We start from the raw sequence: 18,068 nt of genomic DNA, 5'->3' as shown, positions 1-18,068 counted from the left end.
AGTCCTTAACCAACAATGCAGTTCAAGAAATAGAGTTAAGAAAATATTTACTAAATAAAGTTTAAAAATATATAATAATAATAACTGAAATCGTCGCTACTCGGGCTGTAGTGGTCATGACATTCTGTCAGCCGGAAACTGTCGTGCAAATATCTGCCGGTCTCCCGGTAATTGACCGTCAATTAACAAGCCCTTTTAGCATCTCCTGGCTTCCACTCATACAAGCCAGGACCTTTAGAACAGCTACATTTAGAAAGTAGGCAAATCCATTTAATATACACTCGCGATGCACCGATATGACATTTTTGGTACATTCCTTGTAAATTATTATTTTTTTAAACGATACCGATATTTCAAATTTGAGCGGCCTTTTAAGCATTCTAGTACAGTTAATCTCTCTGGGATATGTGGGACGGACCTCGCCAACAGCCAGTGAAATTGCAGGGCGCCAAATTCAAAACAACAAAAATACCCTAATTAAAATTCCTCGAACATACAAGTATTTTTTACACCATTTTAAAGATAAACTTCTTGTAAATCCAGCCACAGTGTCCGATTTCAAATAGGCTTTACGGCGAAAGCAAACCAAACAATTATGTTAGGTCAGCACCTAGTCACAGAAAACCATACAGCCATTTTCCAGCCAAGGAGAGGGCTCACAAAAGACAGAAATAGCGATTAAATTAATCACTAACCTTTGATGATCTTTATCATATGGCATTCACAGGACTTCATGTTACACAATAAATGTGTTTTGTTCGATAAAGTTCATCTTTATGTCCAAAAACCTCATTTGAAATTGGTGTGTTATGTTCAGAAATGCATTGTCTCAAACAAACATCCGGTGAAAGTGCAGAGAGCCACATCAAATTACAGAAATACTCATCATAAACATTGATAAGAGATACAAGCGTTATACATGGAAATATAGATAAACTTCTTAATGCAACCGCTGTGTCCGATTTCAAAATGGCTTTACGACGAAAGCACGCCTTGCTATTATATTAGGTCAGCGCTAGTCACAGAAAAACATCCAGCCATTTTCCAAAGAAGGAGAGGTGTCAGAAAAGTCAGAAATAGCGTTAAATATTCACTTACCTTTGATGATCTTCATCGGAATGCACTCCCAGCAATCCCAGTTCCACAGTAAATGTTTGATTTGTTCGATAAAGTCCTTCATTTATTTCCAAATACCTCCTTTTTGTTCGCACGTTTAGCCCAGTAATCCAAATGCATAATGAGCGATCACTTGTTCAGAAGAAATGTCAAAAAAGTTCTATTACAGTTTGTAGAAACATGTCAAACGATGTATAGAATCAATCTTTAGGATGTTTTTTTTAATCATAAATCTTCAATAATGTTCCAACTGGAGAATTTCTTTGTCGGAACGCAGCTACCTCTCACGGGAGCTCGTGTGTTCAGCTCATGGCACTCTGCCAGACACCTTGTTGAAACAGCTCTCTTTCTCTCCCCCTTCACAGTCGAAGCCTCAAACAAGGTTCTAAAGACTGTTGACATCTAGTGGAAGCCTTAGGAAGTGCAATATGACCCCACAGACACTGTGTATTCAATAGGCAATGACTTGAAAAACTACAAACCTCAGATCTTTTTCTCAGGTTTTTGCCTGCCAAATCAGTTCTGTTATACTCACAGACATCATTCAAACAGTTTTAGAAACTTCAGTGTTTTCTATCCAAATCTACTAATTATATGCATATTCTAGCTTTTAGGCCTGAGTAGCAGGCAGTTTACTCTGGGCAAGCTACTCAATAGTGCCCCCCAGTCCCAAAGAAGTTAAATAGTTAACACACACACATGGACTTAGCAGTCTAAGGCACTGCATCTCAGTGCAAGAGGCGTCACTACAGTCCGTGGTTTGAATCCAGGCTGTATCACATCCGGCCGTGATTGGGAGTCCCATAGGTTGGCCCAGCGTCGTCCGGGACGTCATTGTAACTAAGAATTTGTTCTTAACTGACTTGCCTGGTTAAATAAAGGTTACACACACACCACACACACACACACCACACACACACACACCACACACACACACCACACACACACACCACACACACACACCACACTGACCCAGAACGTTATTTTGTTGTCATTTACATATGTCCCCATTACCAGTAAAACATCTTTCACTTACTTGCTGTGTTGTTTCGTTCAGTCGTTTCTCAACCAGGATTTCTATGGAACAAATTGTGCTTTATTACCAACACGGTATTGTAAACACATCCTTCGTGACCGGTGTTTGCAGACTGTTTTGTCAGTGCTACTTTAAAAATAAAAAATACATTTTGACACGCAAAGATGTTTGGTACTATATATATGTATTTATTGAAGATCAAATTGAATCAATTAATTATTAATTAATTAATTTCTCAAGAGATCAAATTACATTCCATCAAAATAATATTTCAAGAAAGCTAAATATAAATGTTTTTCAGCATCTTTCTTGTGCTTTATGAGGTGTGGAACTAGTCTGTTTCTTCTGTATGTCAAAGACAGGGGGTCATCTTCACTTGACTAGTTTTTAAACTGAAACTCAGCGATATGACCACAAGCAGCAGTGTAACTAACATCACGACGTAGGAGCCACGTCAAGAGGCTGAAGTTGTGAACATCCGTGCACGTGGCTTCTGCCAAACTCTGCTGCAATGTGATAGCTGTGTGACGACGACAACAACTCCTATACATATTAAACCCTCTATTTGTTGTTGGCCCGTTCACAATGTCTACTTTTGTTTTTGCTTTATGAGGTGTGGAACTAGTCTGTTTCTTCTGTATGTCAAAGACAGGGGGTCATCTTCACTTGACTAGTTTTTAAACTGAAACTCAGCGATATGACCACAAGCAGCAGTGTAACTAACATCACGACGTAGGAGCCACGTCAAGAGGCTGAAGTTGTGAACATCCGTGCACGTGGCTTCTGCCAAACTCTGCTGCAATGTGATAGCTGTGTGACGACGACAACAACTCCTATACATATTAAACCCTCTATTTGTTGTTGGCCCGTTCACAATGTCTACTTTTGTTGTGTGGCTGAATCTACTCTGTGTTTCTCTAACCCTCAGAGTGTTGACGTATCAGCCATCCACGGGGCGCCTCCCAAATGTACAGGCCCTGGACACGCCATACCTGATGTCTTCACTAGCAGACTATACAGTCCCCTTCCACCACTCCACCCTGTCCACCATCCCTACAGACATGCAGAGTAAGTCACCCTGTCACCATCGCTATAGACATGTAGATTAAGTCACCCTGTCACCATCGCTATAGACATGTAGATTAAGTCACCCTGTCACCATCCCTATAGACATGTAGATTAAGTCACCCTGTCCACCATCCCTACAGACATGTAGAGTAAGTCACCCTGTCACCATCCCTATAGACATGCAGAGTAAGTCACCCTGTCACCATCCCTATAGACATGTAGATTAAGTCACCCTGTCACCATCCCTATAGACATGTAGATTAAGTCACCCTGTCACCATCCCTATAGACATGTAGATTAAGTCACCCTGTCACCATCCCTACAGACATGTAGATTAAGTCACCCTGTCACCATCCCTATAGACATGTAGATTAAGTCACCCTGTCACCATCCCTATAGACATGTAGATTAAGTCACCATCCCTACAGACATGCAGAGTAAGTCACTCTGTCACCATCCCTACAGACATGTAGATTAAGTCACCCTGTCACCATCCCTATAGACATGTAGAGTAAGTCACCCTGTCACCATCCCTACAGACATGTAGATTAAGTCACCATCCCTACAGACATGTAGATTAAGTCACCCTGTCACCATCCCTACAGACATGTAGATTAAGTCACCATCCCTATAGACATGTAGATTAAGTCACCATCCCTATAGACATGTAGATTAAGTCACCATCCCTACAGACATGTAGAGTAAGTCACCATCCCTATAGACATGTAGATTAAGTCACCATCCCTATAGACATGTAGAGTAAGTCACCATCCCTATAGACATGTAGAGTAAGTCACCCTGTCACCATCCCTATAGACATGTAGATTAAGTCACCCTGTCACCATCCCTACAGACATGTAGAGTAAGTCACCCTGTCACCATCCCTACAGACATGTAGAGTAAGTCACCCTGTCACCATCCCTACAGACATGTAGAGTAAGTCACCCTGTCACCATCCCTACAGACATGTAGATTAAGTCACCCTGTCACCATCCCTACAGACATGTAGAGTAAGTCACCCTGTCACCATCCCTATAGACATGTAGAGTAAGTCACCATCCCTATAGACATGTAGATTAAGTCACCCTGTCACCATCCCTATAGACATGTAGAGTAAGTCACCATCCCTATAGACATGTAGATTAAGTCACCCTGTCACCATCCCTACAGACATGTAGAGTAAGTCACCATCCCTATAGACATGTAGAGTAAGTCACCATCCCTACAGACATGTAGAGTAAGTCACCATCCCTACAGACATGTAGAGTAAGTCACCATCCCTACAGACATGTAGAGTAAGTCACCATCCCTATAGACATGTAGAGTAAGTCACCCTCCCTATAGACATGTAGAGTAAGTCACCATCCCTACAGACATGTAGAGTAAGTCACCATCCCTATAGACATGTAGAGTAAATCACCATCCCTATAGACATGTAGAGTAAATCACCATCCCTATAGACATGTAGAGTAAGTCACCCTGTCACCATCCCTACAGACATGTAGAGTAAATCACCATCCCTATAGACATGTAGAGTAAGTCACCATCCCTACAGACATGTAGAGTAAGTCACCATCCCTATAGACATGTAGAGTAAGTCACCCTCCCTATAGACATGTAGAGTAAGTCACCATCCCTACAGACATGTAGAGTAAGTCACCATCCCTATAGACATGTAGAGTAAATCACCATCCCTATAGACATGTAGAGTAAGTCACCCTGTCACCATCCCTACAGACATGTAGAGTAAATCACCATCCCTATAGACATGTAGAGTAAGTCACCATCCCTATAGACATGTAGAGTAAGTCACCCTCCCTATAGACATGTAGAGTAAATCACCATCCCTATAGACATGTAGAGTAAGTCACCCTCCTTATAGACATGTAGAGTAAGTCACCCTCCCTATAGACATGTAGAGTAAGTCACCCTCCCTATAGACATGTAGAGTAAGTCACCCTCCCTACAGACATGTAGAGTAAGTCACCCTCCCTATAGACATGTAGAGTAAGTCACCCTCCCTATAGACATGTAGAGTAAGTCACCCTCCCTATAGACATGTAGAGTAAGTCACCCTCCCTATAGACATGTAGAGTAAGTCACCCTCCCTATAGACATGTAGAGTAAGTCACCCTCCCTATAGACATGTAGAGTAAGTCACCATCCCTACAGACATGTAGAGTAAGTCACCATCCCTACAGACATGTAGAGTAAGTCACCCTCCCTATAGACATGTAGAGTAAGTCACCCTCCCTATAGACATGTAGAGTAAGTCACCCTCCCTATAGACATGTAGAGTAAGTCACCATCCCTATAGACATGTAGAGTAAGTCACCATCCTTACAGACATGTAGAGTAAGTCACCATCCCTACAGACATGTAGAGTAAGTCACCCTGTCACCATCCCTATAGACATGTAGAGTAAGTCACCCTGTCACCATCCCTATAGACATGTAGAGTAAGTCACCCTGTCACCATCCCTATAGACATGTAGAGTAAGTCACCATCCCTACAGACATGTAGAGTAAGTCACCCTCCCTATAGACATGTAGAGTAAGTCACCCTCCCTATAGACATGTAGAGTAAGTCACCCTCCCTATAGACATGTAGAGTAAGTCACCCTCCCTATAGACATGTAGAGTAAATCACCCTCCCTATAGACATGTAGAGTAAGTCACCCTCCCTATAGACATGTAGAGTAAGTCACCCTCCCTATAGACTTGTAGAGTAAATCACCCTCCCTATAGACATGTAGAGTAAGTCACCATCCCTATAGACATGTAGAGTAAATCACCCTCCCTACAGACATGTAGAGTAAATCACCCTCCCTATAGACATGTAGAGTAAATCACCCTCCCTACAGACATGTAGAGTAAGTCACCCTCCCTATAGACATGTAGAGTAAGTCACCATCCCTATAGACATGTAGAGTAAGTCATCCTCCCTATAGACATGTAGAGTAAGTCACCCTCCCTATAGACATGTAGAGTAAGTCACCATCCCTATAGACATGTAGAGTAAGTCACCCTCCCTATAGACATGTAGAGTAAGTCATCCTCCCTATAGACATGTAGAGTAAGTCACCATCCCTATAGACATGTAGAGTAAGTCACCATCCCTATAGACATGTAGAGTAAGTCATCCTCCCTATAGACATGTAGAGTAAGTCACCCTCCCTATAGACATGTAGAGTAAGTCACCCTCCCTATAGACATGTAGAGTAAATCACCCTCCCTATAGACATGTAGAGTAAGTCACCCTCCCTATAGACATGTAGAGTAAGTCACCCTCCCTATAGACTTGTAGAGTAAATCACCCTCCCTATAGACATGTAGAGTAAGTCACCATCCCTATAGACATGTAGAGTAAGTCACCCTCCCTACAGACATGTAGAGTAAGTCACCCTCCCTATAGACATGTAGAGTAAGTCACCCTCCCTATAGACTTGTAGAGTAAGTCACCATCCCTATAGACATGTAGAGTAAGTCACCCTCCCTATAGACATGTAGAGTAAATCACCATCCCTATAGACATGTAGAGTAAGTCACCCTCCCTATAGACATGTAGAGTAAATCACCATCCCTATAGACATGTAGAGTAAGTCATCCTCCCTATAGACATGTAGAGTAAGTCACCATCCCTATAGACATGTAGAGTAAGTCACCATCCCTATAGACATGTAGAGTAAATCACCATCCCTATAGACATGTAGAGTAAGTCACCCTCCCTATAGACATGTAGAGTAAGTCATCCTCCCTATAGACATGTAGAGTAAGTCACCCTCCCTATAGACATGTAGAGTAAGTCACCCTCCCTATAGACATGTAGAGTAAGTCACCCTCCCTATAGACATGTAGAGTAAGTCATCCTCCCTATAGACATGTAGAGTAAGTCATCCTCCCTATAGACATGTAGAGTAAGTCACCCTCCCTATAGACATGTAGAGTAAGTCACCCTCCCTATAGACATGTAGAGTAAATCACCCTCCCTATAGACATGTAGAGTAAATCACCATCCCTATAGACATGTAGAGTAAGTCACCCTCCCTATAGACATGTAGAGTAAGTCACCCTCCCTATAGACATGTAGAGTAAATCACCCTCCCTATAGACATGTAGAGTAAGTCACCCTCCCTATAGACATGTAGAGTAAGTCACCCTGTCACCATCCCTACAGACATGTAGAGTAAGTCACCATCCCTATAGACATGTAGAGTAAGTCACCATCCCTATAGACATGTAGAGTAAGTCACCATCCCTACAGACATGTAGAGTAAGTCACCCTCCCTATAGACATGTAGAGTAAATCACCCTGTCACCATCCCTACAGACATGTAGAGTAAGTCACCATCCCTATAGACATGTAGAGTAAGTCACCATCCCTATAGACATGTAGAGTAAGTCACCCTGTCACCATCCCTATAGACATGTAGAGTAAGTCACCCTGTCACCATCCCTACAGACATGTAGAGTAAGTCACCATCCCTATAGACATGTAGAGTAAGTCACCATCCCTATAGACATGTAGAGTAAGTCACCATCCCTATAGACATGTAGAGTAAGTCACCCTCCCTATAGACATGTAGAGTAAGTCACCATCCCTACAGACATGTAGAGTAAGTCACCATCCCTATAGACATGTAGAGTAAGTCACCATCCCTATAGACATGTAGAGTAAGTCACCATCCCTATAGACATGTAGAGTAAGTCACCATCCCTATAGACATGTAGAGTAAGTCACCATCCCTACAGACATGTAGAGTAAGTCACCATCCCTATAGACATGTAGAGTAAGTCACCATCCCTATAGACATGTAGAGTAAGTCACCCTGTCACCATCCCTACAGACATGTAGAGTAAGTCACCATCCCTATAGACATGTAGAGTAAGTCACCATCCCTATAGACATGTAGAGTAAGTCACCCTGTCACCATCCCTATAGACATGTAGAGTAAGTCACCCTGTCACCATCCCTACAGACATGTAGAGTAAGTCACCATCCCTATAGACATGTAGAGTAAATCACCCTCCCTATAGACATGTAGAGTAAATCACCATCCCTATAGACATGTAGAGTAAGTCACCCTCCCTATAGACATGTAGAGTAAGTCACCCTCCCTATAGACATGTAGAGTAAATCACCCTCCCTATAGACATGTAGAGTAAGTCACCCTCCCTATAGACATGTAGAGTAAGTCACCCTGTCACCATCCCTACAGACATGTAGAGTAAGTCACCATCCCTATAGACATGTAGAGTAAGTCACCATCCCTATAGACATGTAGAGTAAGTCACCATCCCTACAGACATGTAGAGTAAGTCACCCTCCCTATAGACATGTAGAGTAAATCACCCTGTCACCATCCCTATAGACATGTAGAGTAAGTCACCATCCCTATAGACATGTAGAGTAAGTCACCCTGTCACCATCCCTATAGACATGTAGAGTAAGTCACCCTGTCACCATCCCTACAGACATGTAGAGTAAGTCACCATCCCTATAGACATGTAGAGTAAGTCACCATCCCTATAGACATGTAGAGTAAGTCACCATCCCTATAGACATGTAGAGTAAGTCACCCTCCCTATAGACATGTAGAGTAAGTCACCCTCCCTATAGACATGTAGAGTAAGTCACCATCCCTATAGACATGTAGAGTAAGTCACCATCCCTATAGACATGTAGAGTAAGTCACCATCCCTATAGACATGTAGAGTAAGTCACCATCCCTATAGACATGTAGAGTAAGTCACCATCCCTACAGACATGTAGAGTAAGTCACCATCCCTATAGACATGTAGAGTAAGTCACCATCCCTATAGACATGTAGAGTAAGTCACCCTGTCACCATCCCTACAGACATGTAGAGTAAGTCACCATCCCTATAGACATGTAGAGTAAGTCACCATCCCTATAGACATGTAGAGTAAGTCACCATCCCTATAGACATGTAGAGTAAGTCACCATCCCTATAGACATGTAGAGTAAGTCACCATCCCTATAGACATGTAGTTGTGTTTTTTCATGGAACTTTGCAGCCCTCGTTGAAGCTTTGATCTGCTTGTCCAGCCAACGAAACGATGACGTGTTCTGTCTAATTGTCTGGTAATCTCCATGTCTGTGATGTAGGCTGTGTTTCTGTCCAGCACTTTGTGACATCGGCTGATGTAAGAAGGGCTTTATAAAGACATTTTAATGTTTTAATGTTGCTTGTGAGTTCAGAGGAGGAGTGTGACACGATCTTTTCCGCCCCCCTCTCACCTAGGTCTGGATCTGTTCTCGCTGATCCAAGGTGACCCGCAGCATTACAGAGCTCCCATGTTCCTGGATAACTTGACCAGCAGCCTGCAGGGTGCCACCACTAGCGCCGGCCTGGTGTCCTCTTCTAGCCAATACGACACCAGTTCCCACCACACCACTGCCTCTTCATCCTCCCATGAGACTGGGGTTATCACTGGGGGAGGAGGAGGGTCCAACATCATCTCAGACATCATCTCATTGGACTGATCTTCTGGTCCCTGAGAGCTCATTGGACTAAGCTTCTGGTCCCCGAGAGCTCATTGGACTAAGCCTCTGGTCCCTGAGAGCTCATTGGACTGATCTTCTGGTCCCTGAGAGCTCATTGGACTAAGCTTCTGGTCCCTGAGAGCTCATTGGACTAAGCCTCTGGTCCCTGAGAGCTCATTGGACTAAGCCTCCTATTCGACACAAGCCTCCGAGGACTGAGGTAGTGCACTATATAGGGAATATCGTGCCATTTTGGACCTGGACGATGTCCACAGGCCACCATGGGACAGGGAGATCCCAGAGCTAGGCTAACTTGTCTCCTTTCCTTTGTCTGTCTGCCAGTGAAGTTAGGACACATTTGCTTTTTTCCCCCTACTGTGCCCGTGCTGATTGAAGGAAAGGAAAACTAGGAGAGGAAGCCATTTTTAGATAGTTGAGACTGTTGGACCCGTAGTCTTTTCCCAATTGGATTTGCTCAGCTCCTACGTCCTCTCCCGCCTCCTTTTGAAAAAGGTCAAAGGTGATTGGAGGAGAGGCGGCGAGGAGAGTGAATGTGGGTGAAAATGTCCTGAAATGACGTCTACAGGTTGGATCCCAAAACGTGGTGATAAAAACAAATGAAGATAGTTGTGGAAGACATTATTATTTTTATTTTTAGCTACAACGATAGATTTTAAACATGTTCATGCCTTTTTCTCCGACGACAAAACGAAAGCTTGATTTAAAGAGTGGAGGGGGGGGGAGGGGGGGGGGCAGGTTTCAGTAGTCTTCCATGAAGGACTCCGGAAGGATACACATGACCTTCCTCGAGGTAAAGGTGACTATCAAGGAGAGGAGGGAAACTCTTCCGTTCAGCTACTAACGAATTGACATAGCCTTGACCACTCATCGGTTTCCGGGTCACAGAGGAGAGAGGACGGACCCCCCCCCCCCCCCCCCCCCCCCCAAATAGTCAAAAGCCTATTTTGACTGAGTTGGCCTCACCCCACACATTCTGACCTGTGGAAGAGAAGGGGATTTTACCAGTCTGTTCTTCACATTTGTTTTTAATTGGATGAGATGACATGGAAGCATTCCGCAGGAAGTGGGACAATGGGGGGCGGGGTTTGTTTCCCCCTTCAGTCACAGCAATAATACTGAGTTTTCCAGATCTACTGACTCTGTACACGGTTGAAAGTGTATCTAAAACATGGAACCATTAGAAATGAGATATTTGTGTGTGTGGATCCATGAATTGGAGGTACCATTTAGTTTTTTGTACAAATTATCAAAAGTGATACAAACTAGAGCGTTGAGTGTTTATAAAAATGCCATCTTTCTCAGCATTTTGGAAATCTGTTTTTGTATTTAGTTGGACCTTGTTGTGTATGTACCATCTAATTAGGATCCCCTTTTGTTCCGTGTGTAAACATGTATATGAGTTAATGTCCCCAAATGGTTTCCGTCCCACGAGTCTCGGCTTTTGAACATTTGAAGGTTAAGCAGGATGTTTTCACAGAACCAAATGTAATGCGAAGTTGTCAATTGAGCCTTTGTCGAACGTAGCAAAAAAAAGCAATCAGGGCCTGAAATAGTGTATTTTATTTAATGTACAAAACTCTAGATAAATTAGCTAAGGCAATTAGTGCTGCAGTTTTTAAAGTGTAGAATGATATGTTGGCCCTCAACCTTGTATGAGTTGCTTAGGGAAAGGGGACCTACCCACTAAAATGTTAGGAATTACATTAAGTTAGGTTAATGTTTTAAAATGGAACCTGAAGTATTTTCCAAACTTAAATTTAAGGGAATAGATATTTAATATTTTATTGTAGTTAAAGGATGCTCCTCTTGTTTCACTGTGGGTAAAGGCTGCTCTGCTTGTTTCGCTGTGGGTAAAGGATGCTCCTATTGTTTCGCTATGGGTAAAGGATGCTCCTATTGTTTCGCTTTGGGTAAAGGATGCTCCGCTTGTTTCGCTGTGGGTAAAGGATGCTCCTCTTGTTTCGCTGTGGGTAAAGGATGCTCCTCTTGTTTCACTGTGGGTAAAGGATGCTCCTATTGTTTCGCTGTGGGTAAAGGATGCTCCTCTTGTTTCGCTTTGGGTAAAGGATGCTCCGCTTGTTTCGCTGTGGGTAAAGGATGCTCCTCTTGTTTCGCTGTGGGTAAAGGATGCTCCTCTTGTTTCGCTGTGGGTAAAGGATGCTCCTCTTGTTTCGCTGTGGGTAAAGGATGCTCTTGTTTCGCCGTGCCATCGTGATGCAAACAAACAAACAAACAAACAACAAGGTGCTCATTTTTTATTTGCTGTCAGGATCTCAGACTTAAAACAATAAAGCAGCATTTTTTTAAAATACCTGTATTAGTCAACTTTCCCCCCTCATACCGTTTCTAGTTATAATACAGTGTATTGTTGTTATTGTGGTTTGGCTATTTTTATTTTATACATTTCCACATTAGGGTGCTATGATCATTAAATTGCACTAGGAAGCAGCAGTCCAATCACAGACGATCACAGTTTATCCAGGAAGTTGTCCAGGGAAGGGATGCCTTCTTTGAGGCCTTTGCGTTTGCGGGTGTCTGCCACTACTTGCCATGGCCGACTGGTCTCGTCGAAGGGGTCCCCGGGCAGGATCTGCCAGTGGTCGAACACACACTGGGGGAAGGCCTGGCCACCTGTGTTGGATCTCAGGTCCGCTGTGAAACCTAACGACATCGGGGGGGGGGGGGGGGGATAACAAATAAAATATTCATAAACAACCAGAGGTCTGTGTTGTTTTGTCATGCTTATCTGTAACTAGTTGGTTGACTCCTATTTCTTATGTTACGTTCCTATCCTGACCGAATACATTGTTTTACTTGTTAAAGAGCTAATCCTTTTCATAAAGGCTGTGATTGTACCAGTATAGTGATATTTTTTCCATGGAAAACTCTTTTGGTCCTTTAAAAAAAAAAAACCCAGCTGTATGTAAAATATTTTGTGATAGCTTGGAAAATAAATACACGTGACTGGATGGTTGTTTTCCTAAAGAAGTTAAATCCACTTTGTGTTTTGTTTCCTTGCCCGCGATACTGTGACGAAACAGGCAGGGAGCACGTCTCGAACCCTCGACCCCGAAGTCCAGCGCGCTATCGAGCATGCTCAAGCGGCAGCGGCAGAGTCGATATCCGCGCTTATAAACCCAGGGTCGTTACACTACTAACAAGTATTGTGGTATTGTCCTTGCCCTACTAAATTAGTCTTTTTAGTTATAGAATATATATATATTTTAGAAAAGTTACATTTTAATTGTTTCTTTTTAAATGTTGTTTCCATTCATTGTTTTGGTGAAATGGGTTGTTGGAAGATGTGATGAACGTACCAAATTATGAATTGACTGGGCTATCTTTTTACATTCAGTGTTGAAATGTTTCGTTGGAAAGCGTGATGAACTCACCAAACGATTCGTTGACTGGAAGGAAAGCCTTCACGATGAAGATGGGTGTTCCAGCGACCTGCGACTCCTCAAATACCATGCCTCTCTTTCTGTTCAGCACACCGTAGATCCCTCCAACAACGTGCTCTGGACACTGCAGGAAGAACGGTAAGTTGAAATACACTCAACTAAAAATATATTTTTTAAACACACAACATTTTCTAAGATTTTACTGAGTTACAGTTTATATAAAGGAACCCCAGTCAATTGAAATATTTGGCTCTAATTTATGGATTTCGCATGACTGTGAATACGGATATGACCGTAGTGACGGCTCAAGCTAAGCAGTGCCTTAGACCGCTGTGCCACTCGGGAGTCCCAAAAGAATACACCTGTAAAAGCCTATTACACACCATAGTCTACTGAATTTGATTTCGGGCACAAATGAAAACATCACTGATTTCCCCATTTAATTGATTCAGCATTGTCTCAATGAAGCGTTTGGCGTGCGTCATGCACAGTAACAAGGCCTGCTGGGGTTAGCGGCAGGCGGACGATCAATATCCACGGTCGTAGTATGGTTGAAGTCTGAGCTGGAATGTGAAGCTCACTGAAGACCGGCTAGCTTTAGAAAACCCAGAGTAGATCTAGCTTGATTCATCGGATACCCCTCAGGACTCAGGAAAGGTTGAACATCCCTTACTATTCTGTCTGTATATTCTGTTATGGTTGTTAGCACCATCTCACCAGGTCAAATTCCTGGTACATGTAAATGTACTTGGAAGTATAAAGAAGATTCTGATTTTGAATCTCACTTCTGAGTTCCACGTCGACTTACCTGGATCTGGATCAGGTAGACTGGTTCTAAAAGTCGTGACTGACCTGAGAGGTGTAGTTGACTCATCTGGATCAGGTAGACTGATTCTATAAGTCGTGACTGAGCTGAGAGGCGGAGATGACTCACCTGGATCTCGACCAGGTAGACTGGCTCCATGAGTCGTGGCTGAGCTGTGAGCTGAGAGGCGTAGATGACTCGGCGTGCCGTGGGGATGATCTGCCCGCCCCCTCTGTGGATGGCATCCGCATGCAGCGTCACATCATGGACGTCGAAACGTATCCCCCTCATGTTCTCCTCACACAGGACACCCTGTGAAAGAGAACGTTTTTCAGTGGTGGTGTAGTTTTCTGGTTCTCAGAGTTAGTGGTGGGGTTCTCTGGTTCTGAGAGCCTGTCAGTGGTGGTGGGGTTCTCTGGTTCTAAGAGCCTGTCAGTGGTGGTGGGGTTCTCAGAGCCTGTCAGTGGTGGTGGGGTTCTCTGGTTCTAAGAGCCTGTCAGTGGTGGTGGGGTTCTCAGAGCCTGTCAGTGGTGGTGGGGTTCTCTGGTTCTAAGAGCCTGTCAGTGGTGGTGGGGTTCTCTGGTTCTAAAAGTTGGTGCTAAAGGGACTTGACCCCCCCAGCCCTGCTGGCGTCTGCTCACCTCCTTGGAGGCCCACTGGAACCCTGCCACCACGCTGTCCTTGATCTCGTTGAGGTACTGCACTCCCTTGGTAACGTCCGTCAGGATGTTGGGTCCCGTCCCGTCGGGGCCGAAACACCAGATCTTGCGGGCCTCTGTCACCTCCCACTCGTACTTCTCAGTCAGGTAGCGAGCCCTGGTCTTCAGTTCCTGTCTGGAGCTCACGTCCCCCTTATCGATATCCTCCGCCAGACCATCCTGGAAGGGCCGGGCCTTCATGTATAGACGGTTATGTTTGTTAGGGGACTTGGACAGGCAGACCTGGTCTGAATCCTCGGCTACGGTCTCGCGGTAAGACACCACAGGGTCAGATTTCTGGGAGAAGTATGAAGAGGATTCAGTTTTTTCACTCAATATTCAAAGGTTACAAATTTCATCCTTTTTGAAAAGCATTCCTGTACAATGCAGTAAGTCAATATCTTCCCAACCTTTAGGGGGATCCCAGCGTGGTCCTCCTCCAGATCCTTCAGGCAGATCTCCAGATGAAGCTCCCCAGCTCCAGCTACGATGTGTTCTCCAGACTCCTCAATGATGCACTGCCACACAGAGAGACAGGACAAAGACACATAAACACCACTATTTCCCTGCATCTCTAAACCACACCGTTTCCCTGCATCTCGAACAGACTAGTATTGTACCTGGACCATGGGGTCAGACTGGTATTATACCTGGACCATGGGGTCAGACTGGTATTATACCTGGACCATGGGGTCAGACTAGTATTGTACCTGGACCATGGGGTCAGACTAGTATTGTACCTGGACCATGGGGTCAGACTAGTATTATACCTGGACCATGGGGTCAGACTGGTATTATACCTGGACCATGGGGTCAGACTAGTATTGTACCTGGACCATGGGGTCAGACTAGTATTGTACCTGGACCATGGGGTCAGACTAGTATTATACCTGGACCATGGGGTCAGACTGGTATTATACCTGGACCATGGGGTCAGACTAGTATTGTACCTGGACCATGGGGTCAGACTAGTATTGTACCTGGACCATGGGGTCAGACTAGTATTGTACCTGGACCATGGGGTCAGACTAGTATTGTACCTGGACCATGGGGTCAGACTAGTATTATACCTGGACCATGGGGTCAGACTAGTATTATACCTGGACCATGGGGTCAGACTGGTATTATACCTGGACCATGGGGTCAGACTAGTATTATACCTGGACCATGGGGTCAGACTGGTATTGTACCTGGACCATGGGGTCAGACTAGTATAGTATTATACCTGGACCATGGGGTCAGACTAGTATAGTATTATACCTGGACCGTGGGGTCAGACTAGTATAGTATTATACCTGGACCATGGGGTCAGACTGGTATTGTACCTGGACCATGGGGTCAGACTAGTATTGTACCTGGACCAAGGGGTCATACTAGTATTATACCTGGACCATGGGGTCAGACTAGTATTGTACCTGGACCATGGGGTCAGACTAGTATTATACCTGGACCATGGGGTCAGACTAGTATTATACCTGGACCATGGGGTCAGACTGGTATTGTACCTGGACCATGGGCGTCAGACTAGTATTGTACCTGGACCATGGGGTCAGACTAGTATTATACCTGGACCATGGGGTCAGACTAGTATTATACCTGGACCATGGGGTCAGACTAGTATTATACCTGGACCATGGGGTCAGACTGGTATTGTACCTGGACCATGGGGTCAGACTGGTATTATACCTGGACCATGGGGTCAGACTAGTATTATACCTGGACCATGGGGTCAGACTAGTATTATACCTGGACCATGGGGTCAGACTAGTATAGTATTATACCTGGACCATGGGGTCAGACTAGTATTATACCTGGACCATGGGGTCAGACTAGCATTGTACCTGGACCATGGGGTCAGACTAGTATAGTATTATACCTGGACCATGGGGTCAGACTAGTATAATACCTGGACCATGGGGTCAGACTAGTATTGTACCTGGACCATGGGGTCAGATTAGTATTGTACCAGGACCATGGGGTAAGACTAGTATTGTACCTGGACCATGGGGTCAGAGTAGTATTGTACCTGGACCATGGGGTCAGACTGGTATTGTACCTGGACCAAGGGGTCAGACTAGTATTGTACCTGGACCATGGGGTCAGAGAAGTATTGTACCTGGACCATGGGGTCAGACTGGTATTGTACCTGGACCAAGGGGTCAGACTAGTATTGTACCTGGACCAAGGGGTCAGACTAGTATAGTATTGTACCTGGACCATGGGGTCAGACTGGTATTGTACCTGGACCATGGGGTCAGACTGGTATTGTACCTGGACCATGGGGTCAGACTAGTATTGTACCTGGACCAAGGGGTCAGACTAGTATTGTACCTGGACCATGGGGTCAGACTAGTATTATACCTGGACCATGGGGTCAGACTAGTATTGTACCTGGACCATCGGGTCAGACTAGTATTGTACCTGGACCATGGGGTCAGACTAGTATTGTACCTGGACCATGGGGTCAGACTAGTATTGTACCTGGACCATGGGGTCAGACTAGTATTGTACCTGGACCATGGGGTCAGACTAGTATTGTACCTGGACCATGGGGTCAGACTAGTATTGTACCTGGACCATGGGGTCAGACTAGTATTGTACCTGGACCAAGGGGTCAGACTAGTATAGTATTGTACCTGGACCATGGGGTCAGACTAGTATTGTACCTGGACCATGGGGTCAGACTAGTATAGTATTATACCTGGACCATGGGGTCAGACTAGTATAATACCTGGACCATGGGGTCAGACTAGTATTGTACCTGGACCATGGGGTCAGACTAGTATTGTACCTGGACCATGGGGTCAGAGTAGTATTTTACCTGGACCGTGGGGTCAGACTAGTATAGTATTGTACCCGGACCATGGGGTCAGACTGGTATTGTACCTGTACCATGGGGTCAGACTAGTATTGTACCTGGACCAAGGGGTCAGACTAGTATTGTACCTGGACCAAGGGGTCAGACCAGTACTGTACCTAGACCATGGGGTCAGACTAGTATTATACCTGGACCATGGGGTCAGACTAGTATTATACCTGGACCATGGGGTCAGACTAGTATTGTACCTGGACCATGGGGTCAGACTAGTATAGTATTATACCTGGACCATGGGGTCAGACTAGTATAATACCTGGACCATGGGGTCAGACTAGTATTGTACCTGGACCATGGGGTCAGACTAGTATTGTACCTGGACCATGGGGTCAGAGTAGTATTTTACCTGGACCGTGGGGTCAGACTAGTATTGTACCTGGACCATGGGGTCAGACTAGTATTGTACCTGGACCAAGGGGTCAGACCAGTACTGTACCTAGACCATGGGGTCAGACTAGTATTATACCTGGACCATGGGGTCAGACTAGTATTATACCTGGACCAAGGGGTCAGACTAGTATTGTACCTGGACCAAGGGGTC

The 18,068-nt window shown here is 44.6% G+C and overlaps 2 protein-coding genes and 1 long non-coding RNA gene across 7 annotated transcripts in view; 1 reads left to right on the top strand and 2 right to left on the bottom strand.

Moving 5' to 3' along the window:
- The window catches only part of LOC109879535 (E3 SUMO-protein ligase PIAS2-like), a 26,703-nt gene extending 14,617 nt beyond the window's left edge, over positions 1-12,086 (top strand). For all 5 annotated transcript variants that reach the window (XM_031829551.1, XM_020471703.2, XM_020471702.2 and 2 more), the window contains 2 exons: positions 3,081-3,220; positions 9,486-12,086. In XM_031829551.1, the coding sequence (XP_031685411.1) occupies positions 3,081-3,220; positions 9,486-9,727 (382 nt within the window). In that variant the 3' untranslated portion in view covers positions 9,728-12,086. The remainder of the gene's footprint in view (positions 1-3,080; positions 3,221-9,485) is intronic.
- The window catches only part of LOC109879533 (elongation factor 2), a 19,565-nt gene continuing 13,485 nt past the window's right edge, over positions 11,989-18,068 (bottom strand). Inside the window, exons 11-15 of the mRNA XM_031829550.1 lie at positions 15,063-15,170; positions 14,596-14,949; positions 14,084-14,266; positions 13,141-13,273; positions 11,989-12,409 (exon numbers count right to left, since the gene is read on the bottom strand). Coding sequence (XP_031685410.1) covers positions 12,216-12,409; positions 13,141-13,273; positions 14,084-14,266; positions 14,596-14,949; positions 15,063-15,170 — 972 coding nt within the window. The 3' untranslated portion in view covers positions 11,989-12,215. The remainder of the gene's footprint in view (positions 12,410-13,140; positions 13,274-14,083; positions 14,267-14,595; positions 14,950-15,062; positions 15,171-18,068) is intronic.
- Positions 16,498-18,068, bottom strand: part of LOC116374791 (uncharacterized) — a 2,665-nt gene continuing 1,094 nt past the window's right edge. The window contains exons 2-3 of the long non-coding RNA XR_004210721.1: positions 16,894-17,933; positions 16,498-16,828 (exon numbers count right to left, since the gene is read on the bottom strand). This is a non-coding gene — a long non-coding RNA (uncharacterized LOC116374791). The remainder of the gene's footprint in view (positions 16,829-16,893; positions 17,934-18,068) is intronic.

Source organism: Oncorhynchus kisutch, linkage group LG8, assembly GCF_002021735.2.
Source record: "Oncorhynchus kisutch isolate 150728-3 linkage group LG8, Okis_V2, whole genome shotgun sequence".
Classification (NCBI taxonomy): domain Eukaryota; kingdom Metazoa; phylum Chordata; class Actinopteri; order Salmoniformes; family Salmonidae; genus Oncorhynchus; species Oncorhynchus kisutch.
The sequence above is the reverse complement of the archived record's forward strand: the minus strand, read 5'-3'. Positions and strand labels throughout refer to the sequence as shown.